The sequence below is a fragment of the Bison bison genome, unplaced genomic scaffold (assembly GCF_000754665.1).
Source record: "Bison bison bison isolate TAMUID 2011002044 unplaced genomic scaffold, Bison_UMD1.0 scf7180017864366, whole genome shotgun sequence".
NCBI classification, from domain to species: domain Eukaryota; kingdom Metazoa; phylum Chordata; class Mammalia; order Artiodactyla; family Bovidae; genus Bison; species Bison bison.
The window spans coordinates 2777338-2788700 of NW_011494938.1; the positions used below are offsets into that span (position 1 = coordinate 2777338).

The following is an 11363-nucleotide window of genomic DNA, read 5'->3' on the forward strand; positions in this document are numbered from 1 at the left end:
CTTCTCCAGGCGATCTTCCTGACCCAAGGATCGAACCCAGGTCCACCGCATTGCAGGCAGATTCTTTACCATCTGAGCCTCAGGGATGGGGAAGGGAAGCAGTAATTGATAGCATGTGCAGGGTGGCTACTTCTTGGTTTCACTTTTCTGTTTAGCATAGATAAGTTTTCTAGCTTCAGGCCAAAGAAACCCAGCCTGAAACTCCCTTCTAGCTCCCTACTTTGGATCTATTACTAAATCCTGATAGAACATCTGAGGTAGACGTAGGCTTAACGGAGAGGAAGATAAGGGAGCCTGGGCACACAAACTCTGAAACAGATTATGTCATTACAAAACCCCCAGAGCAACAAAGAATCCTCTGTTTCCAGGAAGTAGGGGAAATATTTCTAAGGAGGAAGTGTGGGGCTCGAAGAGAGTGGGGGTCTGTGCAGCAAGGAGGGGTTATAAGGTGGTCCCTGTGGTTGGGAGGGAGGTTCTGAAACAGGGGCATGAGTGAGGCACAGTGGGCGATGCGCCGGGGAAGCAGCTGGTGTCTGGCCTGAGAGCCACGTAAAACTTTTTTTTAAACTGAAAAGTATTATAAAGTAAGATTTGCATTTTGGTTAGATAACTTTAGCAACAAGATGGAGGACAAATCTAGAGAGATTTTTCACCCCCTGGTTAGAGAACTGTTGTCCGCATTCATTTGGTCTTTCGCTGATCCCAATTTATGAAGTTTGTAATACAAGCCAGGCACTGATCTAGAGAAGAAAAGATAGCCTACACCAGGACTCAACAATACATATTGAGGAGACAGATTCAAGAAATACTTTGTTGTTAAAAATCATCAAGACCTTGGAACTTCCCTGGCGGGCCAATGCAGGGGAAATGAGTTTGATCCCTGGTCCAGGAAGATCCCACATGCAGCAAGGCGACTAAGCCCATGTCCTACAAATACTGAGCCCATGAGCCACAACCACCAAAGCCCTCATGCCCTAGCCCACACTCCACAGCAAGAGAAGCCACTGTAACGAGAGGCCTGCACACTGCAGCGAGAGAGTAGCCCCCTCTCGGCAACTAGAGAAAGCCAGTGTGGAGCAATGAAGACTCAGCACAACCATAAATGAATACAATTTTTAAAAAATCATTAGGACCTAGTGACTAACAATATGGGGATAGGTGGGAGGAGGGACTGAAAAGGAAAGAGGAAGCATACTGATGAATGGTTGGAACTAATACTATGTCCAGAGGATTTTTAGAGTATACCCTGTATGATACCATAATGAGGGATACGTGTCATTATACACTTGTCCAAACCCACTGAATACACCACATGAAGAGTGAACCCTAGGGAATTCCCTGGTGGTTCAGTGGTTAGGACTCTGCTTCCACTGCAGGAACTAAGATCCTGCAAGATGCATGGCACAGCCAAAAAAAAAAAATGAACCCTGATGTAAATTGTGAACGTTGGGTGATAAAGATGTGTCAGTTTAGGTTTATCAATTATAATAAATGCACCATCCTGGTGAAGGATGTTGATAACGGGGAGGCTATGCCTATGTGGGGCTTCTCTGGTGGCTCAGTGGTAAAGAATCCACCTACCAATGTAGGAGACACAGGTTTGACCCCTGGGTCAGGAAGACTCCCTGAAGAAGGAAATGGCAACCTGCTCCAGTATTCTTGCCTGGGAAATCCTATGGACAGGGGAACCTGGCAGATTACAGTCCATGGGGTCGCAAAAGAGTCAGACATAGTTCAGTTGCTCAGTCGTGTCTGATTCTTTGTGACCCCAAGGACTGCAGCATGCGAGCCTTCCCTGTCCATCACCAACTCCCAGAGCTTGCTCAAACTCATGTCCATCAAGTCAGTGATGCCATTCAACCATCTCATCCTCTGTCGTCCCCTTCTCCTCCTGCCTTCAATCTTTCCCAGCATTAGGGTCTTTTCCAAGGAGTCAGTTCTTCACATCAGGTGGCCAAAGCATTGGAGTTTCAGCCTCAGCATCAATCCTTTCAATGAATATTCAGGACTGAATAAGTTGGACACAACTTAGCGACTAAACAACAGCAACATGCATATATGGGAGTAGAAAGTATGGAAAATATCTGTACTTTCTGTTCAATTTTGCTGTGAACATAAAACTTCTCTAAAAAAGATTAAGCTTATTAAAAAAAAAAAAAATCAGTAGGACCTGACAATGATATTGAGTGGGGTAGGGAGGTGGGATGAAAAAGTAAGAGGAAACCTATTGATGGAGGGTTGAAACTAATACTATACCCATTACTTTAGAATTATATAAAGTCCAAAGGATTTTTCTGTAAGAAGCTCTGCAAAGATTAAAACACGTAGATCAAAACAGTCTTCATTTGCACTATCTTTGAACCAGGAGACTACTTTGGGATTTGTTATTTCTCCAGGTCAGAGACTTAGACCTGCCCTAGGGAAGTAATTATAAAATCAACTGAATTGTAGGTTGAACCCAGAGAGGTTGAAATAAAACACAAACGTCTTGCTGAGCTTCTCTCCGCAGCCTCGTGGTAAGCCTTTCCTACCAGTTCTAATTTTGTCAAAATGGGGTTGCTTTCATGTAATTTTAGAAGGAGCTTTCAAAAATGGAGAGCAGCGAGAACCGCAAGTGAACGCAGATGGGCTGGAGGACAGGGTGGATTTCATTTTATAAAAATGAAAAGTATCCATCTCAAGGAAGAGAATAAGATGAGACTTTACTAATGTTACTTTAAGAGGCAAATCAAATCATTCACTTTGTTAATTTAATTCCTTATCTACAACTACGAGTAAAGAATAGCAAAACTAGAAGAAGAAAAAAAAAAAAAAGCTGTGTGCTTTAAATGCCTGTAAAGACACATGCTTAGTTCTGCACTGGGTTGTATGCATCATAAAGTCATGCTGGGCAAGTGGCCCAGATCGCCTCCAAGTCTCACAGTTCTGTAAGGCAAAAGGATGAAATATAATATTTACAACCCTGGGAATGAATTAATCCCTGAAGAAAAGAAGGACTGAATTTTCTCACCTGCTCACATTCAGCTGGCTCAGAACCTAAGCAGGGCACCAAGGACCGGTTTCTTCCTGTTCCCACAGGGCAGGACACCAGATTCAAGCCTTGAAGCTAAATATCTGACCTGTCAGTGCTGGGTCTTTGTGGACTTCCACCTGTTCTTCCTGGTAAATAGCTTCTAGGAGTTTCACCTCTGGGAAACTGCAGGGACAGCCCTGACAACAACATCAAAAACATTCTCAAGAATAGCTGAAGATGCCTCAGGTAACAGAGTATGCACCCATCCTAAGCAGTAGCAAATGCTATATGGGCTGCACTTTTTTTTTTTTTTTTTGAAGTGGAGAAAAGCAGTTGATCAGAAGAAGCTAAGCTCCACTTACTGCTGACATGCAAACCCAGCTTTGACAGCTGAGCTGCAGCTTTGCTCCTGGTCTACAGGTGAAATGAGCTCTCAGCCTTGCAGAAACGTATTGGTGCAGGAGAGAGGTGCCTATGAGCAAGGACCAGGCCTCACACTTGCTGGGGCATTTCTGGTGGGCTTTGAGGAAAAGAACAACCTTCTACCAGAGCAGAGAAAGGGGAAGAATGAAGAGGCCACATAGGGCAGGCTCTTGTCTTCCATGCTTTACTGACAGAAAGGGCTGAAGACATTTTATATGTCCTCAGCTGTCAACAGGAAGAAAGGCAGGAGTAAAACAGGTACCCAAGGCTGCTGGAGGTCCTCATGCCCTGCCTGTAGTAGAGATCTAAAGGCAGCTATAGGACTTCCCTGGTGGTCCAGTGGTTAAGAATCCACCTGCCAATGCAAGGGACACGGGTTTGATCTCTGGTCTAGGAAGATTCCACATGTCGTGGGGCAGCTAAGCCTGTGCGCAACAACTACTGAAGCCCTCGTGCCCTAGAGCTCTTGCTCTGCAACGAGAGAAGCCATTGCAATGAGACGCACACGCTCTGCAGCTAGAATAAAGCCCTCATGCAGCAATGAAACCCAGTGGAGCCAAAAATAAAATTAGAGAAAAATAATAAACGTGGCTATAAGTTTAAGATGAGGGGATCTCATCATATTATGCTTGCTTTGGTTCCCTGAAATTCTCTGTCAGGGTATTCCTTTCCTCTGTCTGTAATAACACCCAATCAGTAAGACTGCTGTGACTGCTGCTGCTAAGTCGCTTCAGTCGTGTCCAACTCTGTGCGACCCCATGGACTTCAGCCTACCAGGCTCCTCCATCTATGGGATTTTCCAGGCAACAGTCCTAGACTGGGGTGCCATTGCCTTCTCCCATCAGTAAGACTGAGAAGAACAAAATGGAGGACAGGACTTTACTTCTACCCCAAACATACACGGGCGGAAGGTTCCTTTTTGCTGAGTAGCTCAGCCATAGTATTACAACTTCTGTACAGTAAGAGGTGTTACTTTCTATACAATGGGTTTTCCTACTACCTGAGAAGTTACTTACTGAGGGTCTATAACCAAGGTAAAACACCCTCAAAGTCTAGATCTGCATCAGCATTTCCCTTAAGAGCTCAGGTTACAGCCTTTATGAAGGAGTTGAAAAACAAATATAAATTAACAGCCACAAAAGATGGAGACTTGGCCTCTATCTTTGTCTCTCTCCTTTTTTTTCTTTGTAGATATTTTGTGCAAATACTTGTCTTTGGTTTTCTTTGCAGAAAAGCAGAATAAACTGAGAAAAAGGAGAAACGGGAAGGAAAATGGTGAGAGAAGCGGGGAGGCCACCTGTATAAAAGGTGGCAGAAGAATGAGAACTGACAACCATCCAAAGCTTTATTTATTTAGTTCCTAGCTTTCTGTTTCTTGGCTATATGGTGATCCTGGCTATCTATATAGTCAAGAAATTAATTTACTTTTCTTTTTTTCCCCCTCTCTTGTCTTCCTTTCCAATCTCCCAGAATGTTTTTTGACATCTGACCATTTGTAGGATACAGGTCGAGTTAAGAGCCTGCCTCAGTTTTAACACCAGACTGCCTGGGTTTGAACCCCAGCTTTCCACTGCTCTTTAACTGAGTGCTCCTCGGTACATGACTCAAACTCCTTGTGTTACAGTTCCCACCTCCATTAAATAAGAAAAATGAGCAGAACCTGGTTATAGGGTTGTGGTATGGATTCTTTATTTATAAAGTGCTCTCTGAAATGCCAGCCATGATTATTATAAACCCTCACCTCATCTCTCAGGTAAACAGTATCTTCCTTTGCCTCAATTTAACACGACTGCAGTCTCTACTTACTGTATATCAGTTCCCAGAACTCTTAATGAGTGCGGCTGGTCTCACAGGTTTCTTGTAGTATGTCTCAAGGAAGTGGGCTTGGGGTTCAGTGCAGCCCAGTTCTGGCTGAATACCTGGTACACCTGTGAGTCTGTCCTGGGTGGATTGGCCTTGAACCCCAGGCAAGCCTAGGGTCATCCAAGGCCAACCCAGGACTGCAGCCATAGCAGAGCCTGGTGCAGATCTGACCTGGCCCCCACAAACCTCTATTGATCCATCCATAATTTTCTGCCACCAAAAGCATGTGCTGAATGCTTCAGAAGCCCAGCACTGCCCCGGGGACAGTCTTGCTGTTTCCTGCACTGCCCATTCTTGTCCATCTCCATCCAAAACATCTTTCTCCTTCTCACTACCTGGCAAAATTCTACTTGCCCTTCCAAGATTTATTTCATTCTCATCTCTTCTATCATAGGGATTATATCTATCTTGACATTATTTTCCAGGTTAGTGGATAATATTCTGGCTTGACTCCTCTACCAGTCAATTCCTGGTGAGCCCAGCTACACTGGGGAGGCTTTTTTTTTTTTCATGTTGCAATAAAAGCACATATTGGGCAAGAAAAATTTATTTCTAAGAAGAAACATATTTCAGTGAATGTTTAAACCATATAACACTCCCAGAACAGAAACAAAAACTATCATGAAATTTTTAATCTTCATCCTTAGAAGTCCATCATCTTCAGAGCCAGGTAAACAGAGCCTCAAAATCCACCATCATTACCAAAATTGGGGAGGCATTTCTGAATGACCAAATGACTTTGGACTGGCCTCAGTTAAGCCACTTGCCTGTGGGCTTTTGGTCAATATTAAGAGTCAGATAAGGGAGAATGGATACATTTATATGTATTCTGAGTTACTTTGCTGTCCACCTGAAACTATCACGACATTGTTAATTGGATATACTCTAATATAAAATAAAAAGTTTAAAAAAGAAATGTAATCTGAGCTCCTACAGATTTCTTCTTGGCTGAAAGTGGGCCAGACATGTGAAATCTTATATCACTGAAGGGGAGAAAAGAAGTTACCACCCTTTTTGGAGGAAGTTCCAAAGGAACAATAGTTGTTTCTTAAGCATTTCTGAGAAAGAAGGAAGAAAACATCCCTTAATTTCAGTTTAAGTGCCACTGGGCAAACAGATATAATCTATGAGGAACCAGCTAAAGTATGATTATGTAAAAGAAAATTACAAATTTTTCATGAGCTCTGAAGTTGTTGCAACTTATTTACATAATAGAGTTCTAATGAATTTGAAGGATGGTGAAGATGGTAGTAAAATGTTATACTAAGAGCCTTATAGAATTACAGAATGTAACAGTTACAAGTGACTTTATAGACATATTGTTGGTTCTTAATCATGAGTATGGTGCTTCCTCGGTGGCTCAGCGGTAAAGAATCTGGCTGCCAATGCAGGAGACACAAGTTTGATCCCTGGGTAGGAAAGATCCCCTGGAGGAAGGCATGGCAACCCACTCCAGTATTCTTGCTAGGAAATTCCCATGGACAGAGGAGCCTGGTGGGCTACAGTCCATGGGGTTGCAAAGAGTTAGACACACTGAAGCAACTGAGTACACAGGCAATCACGAATACATGGTACAATTTCCACTGTTCCACAGAAAACTAAGATAGATTTGGATAATCAGTTGTCACATTTTTTTACAAAGTAAGACAAATTCAATTTAAAAGGTCCTTCTTTATTCCAAGATTAAATTTTTCCCATTTTTGTAGTGTTAATATATTCTTTCTTTTATGAAAAATGGTGACTATGAATGGTAGTTTTTTTTTTTTAATGTAGCCTATTTAACTCTGCTTCTTATTATTATCCCAATCAGTTAAATTTTTTAAATCAAAATATAATATGCATATATTCCCAATTAATTTTAATAGCTCTGTATTTGTAATAGCTTTCTAGCTTGGCAAAATGAAAAGCTGAGCAACCTGAGATAAATTTCCCTAATTTTTTAAAATAAAATTTATGGGTATGATTTATAAAAATTTATGAACCCTGATTGAGTTCAACATCCTATTTGAAAAAAAAAAAAAAAAGGAGTCTGAAGAGGTTAAATATTAAAGCATTATACACGCACTGAAGGTCCCGTAGCCAGTCAATAGCCAAGCCAAGACTGGAACCTGGGCTCTTGCCTCCTGAAAGTTCAGAGCTCTTACAGCCTACTCAGCTTCACAGGCGTCCAGGATTAGTACAGAGGGGAGAATTTGACCTAAAGCTACTTACAGTGCAGAACTGTGATGAACATGAGTTTTATGTGGTCAATTAGATTACACGTTAAGTTGTATTGTGCTTTGCCACAATTATCTCTTACAATCATGACAAATAATCTTTACCTGGCATGAATTATGCATTTTTGTGTGTGATTTTCATCTGATCAAAACTCAGTAGGATAACATAAAATTTTACAAATATACAGAAAGAAATATGCCCTTATTTCATCACCTCGCTCATAAGCTACTTAGCTCATTTTCTTACTTATCAGTCACAAAACAGTAGCTGCCACTATTTTTCCCTTGCAGCTCACAATATAAGAGTTCCAATGCAATAATTCTGCCTCTAGGACAAGATGAGCCAGCTTCCTCAAGCCTACCTATTAAGCCACGTCCTTATCAGATAACACACGTGATCAGACCAAGGTAAATATAAAAAAACCCTGGAGCCAGGAAAACATTCAAACTCTGTGATGCCAAAAAATTGTAATCAGAGGAGCTGATGAAGAAAGCATTTGTCTTTCTAGACTTCTGCTCTGCCTTCCCTTCATCCTCTACTTTTGTTTATTTTAGCTTTCTTTGATGATGCTTTTAACATTCAGCTTATCTCTGATTTTAACAAAATCCCAGTAAGAATATGTACCTATCGCTTTGGAGGTGATTACTCCAAGTTAATTTCTATAACCTGCCACAGATAATAGTACCCCTGCAGGTCATCTTGTTGTCATCCATCTGTCCCCTGGAGCCAGATGGGGGTACACATATGATCCAGTACAAAATTACACTCATCAATCCTGGAGATAACACACGAACCAAGGTTTCTTCTTTCTTTTTTTAAACTGAGGTAACTCATATATCATTTCAAAGTGCACAGTTCAGCAATGATCAGTATATTTACAAGGTTGTGCAACCATCAGCACTATCCAATTCCAGAATCTTTCACCCCCAAAGAAATCTCATACTCATTATCACTCCCCATTCTCCTCTGTCCCCAGCCCCTGGGAAACCACTAATTGACTTTCTGTCTCTATGGATTTGCCTATTGAACGAAGGTACTTTTGATCCCAAATAATAATAATAACCAAAGTGACCTCAATTCAGTTAACCCAGGACACACACAAACACACAGATACACACACACACACCCCTCCATGAAATACCTCTCTGGCAACACCTCACCTTCCCTTCTAGTATCAGGACTCCTTCCATACCATTCCCCTGTATTTCAGAGGTGATATACCTGCATTTGTCTTACTCAAGATGCAAGCCATCCCACCTTTTTCCTCCTCTGTCAAAAACCGTGATATGTTCTATTAGGGTTCTGCATTTGTAGGGTAATGCTTAGGTAAATTCCCCTCTGCTAAGATGCTAAGAAATAACAGATTAACAGTTTAGTGGGGACCTTCTGAAGTCTAAAGCTCAGCTGGGATGACCATCTGACCCAGTTGTTTGGGACTATCTCAGCGTATGCCTGTTGCCTGGCTTAATTATTAACAGCATTCCCTTTCCCTCTCAATATTGTCATGGTTTGAGCATCTAACTACATGGTCTCCCAACCTTACCCAAAATAAATGACTAATTACGGTAACTATGAGCACTGTGTCAGGCCAACAGGGGAAATATATTTAGGGAAATGAAGTTTTAATGTTTCTCACACTGCACCCCAGTTCTGCATTCCTATAAAAGGTTTAAATTCACCAACCTGTAGGAATCAGGACTTCATCCACAGGCAAAAAAGCATCAGCTTCTATAGTGACTTCATGGTCATATATATTTGGGGAACCCTGGGAGAGAAAAAGTAGAGAAAGAAATGAAGATTTAATGCTCAGTCTTATATATTTGCTTTACAACTTCTCTTGCAGAAATGATTTCAAGTATTGATGAAAACTTCAGAAATCTCATTTGACTGATGAGGATGACTAATGTGTTCATTTAAGTTAGGTAAGTAGAGGCTCAGAATAGTAGCCGGTACATCTGAAAGAAGATTCCAAGGATGATCCCAGCATGACTTTTCTGAATGGAATGATGAAAGTGAAAAGTCAGAGAGACAATGGTGGTTTGAAAGCCTTTAGGGTTTACACTTATTAGCAGAGGGGTTTCTTCTACTCTTCACATGCCAGGCAAAGAGAAGAGCAAGGGTCAGCCACCTGTAACACACAGGTGCTGGGTGTTCAAAGCATCGCCTGCAGGCTCGCTCGGGGTGGGCCATGTCACCACTTCTCTGGCCTAGTTCCCACCCAGAAGTCCCCCACTCCCTGCCACATAGCAGAAGACTGGGAGTCAGAACTGGGGTCCCAGCTCCTCCATAAAGACAGCCTGCCCTCCTGGCAGAGTCCAAGGCAGGTACATTAAGTGTTAGTCGGTGGTCAGAAAGGCCTGGGGTCTAATCCTGGCTCCCAGTGAGTGGCCCAGGGAAGTCACTAAACCTCCTGGAATCTCACTTCCTTCAGCATAAGACTGGGCTGATGCACCCATTCTCTCCAGGGTTCTCATGGGGAACAGTTTAGTCAAATGTGCTTGCAAACTGGAAAATACACATATGTGCTTCTAACAAGAAGGGTTATATTTTAACAGCAGTATTTTTAGTTAATTAAAAAATTTATTTATTTATTTATTTATGGCTGTGCTGGGTCTTTACTGCTGCACGGGCTTTTCTCTAGTTTCACAGAGTTGGGGCTACTCTTTAGTTGCAGTACAAGGGCTTCTCACTGCTGTGGCTTCTCTTGTTGCAGAGTACAGGCTCTAGGGTGCACGGGCTTCAGTAGTTGTGGCCCACAAGCTCAGTACTGTGGTTCCGAGGCTCTAAAGTACAAGCTCAACAGCTGTGGTGCACAGGCTCAGTTCCTCTGCACCATGTGGGATCTTTCCGGATCAGGGATCTAACCTGTGTCTGACGCACTGGCAGGCAGATTCTTGACCACTGAGCACCAGGGAAGCCCTAAGAGCAGTGTTTTAGAGCTTCCCAGCAAAAGATGTCAGAGAAGGCAATGGCATCCCACTCCAGTACTCTTGCCTGGAAAATCCCATTGACGGAGGAGCCTGGTAGGCTGCAGTCCATGGGGTCACTAGAAGTCGGACACGACTGAGTGACTTCACTTTCACTTTTCACTTTCATGCATTGGAGAAGGAAACTGCAAGCCACTCCAGTGTTCTTGCCTGGAGAAGCCCAGGGACGGGGGAGCCTGGTGGGCTGCCGTCTATGGGGTTGCAAAGAGTTGGACACGACTGAAGCGACTTAGCTAGCAGCAGCAGCAGCAGCAAAAGATGTGGGATGGAAAGCAGCTGAGGGCTTTGCTGAGTGAATGCTCAAAATAAACTACACCGGTAGTTTCCAAATGGGGATGATTTTGCCCCACAGCTGTCCTGAGACATGTTCAATTGTCACGACCAGGGACAGTCATGCTCCTGGGGAAGCAGTTCTTGGAAGAGGCCATGGATTCTGTCAAACAGCCGACCGCGCCCAGGACAGCCTCTCCACCCCCACAACGAGGAATTATCTGGCCCAAAATGTCAACAGTGTTGAGGCCGAGAAACCCTGAGCTGAGGTAAATTGAAGGCTCTGCAGTTTCCTGAGACGTAGGCAGAGAGAGGTGTGCGCTCTGGGTACAAACTGAAAACAGACTCTATGGTGAGATGGCTTCAGCCGCACAATCAAATGGAGTCATCCTGAGGAGAAAGGCCAAGATTTTAGAGGCCATGAGAATTGATGTCTACACATGACAGACACCAGTTTATTTACACTACCAAGAGGTTCTGTTTCTGAGGAACTAGGATCCACTTGGCTTGTCCCAGCGGTCGGGGGTAGGAGTGGGTGGGAGACAAGGCTGGAGCAGAGGCCTCTGCCCACACCTTCTTAGCCACATCTT

The 11363-nt window shown here is 43.1% G+C and overlaps 1 protein-coding gene across 1 annotated transcript in view; it reads right to left on the reverse strand.

Annotated features, from left to right (window-relative positions):
- The window catches only part of GALM (galactose mutarotase (aldose 1-epimerase)), a 56389-nt gene that overhangs the window by 23990 nt on the left and 21036 nt on the right, over nt 1-11363 (reverse strand). Inside the window, exon 4 of the mRNA XM_010855584.1 lies at nt 9200-9281. Coding sequence (XP_010853886.1) covers nt 9200-9281 — 82 coding nt within the window. The remainder of the gene's footprint in view (nt 1-9199; nt 9282-11363) is intronic.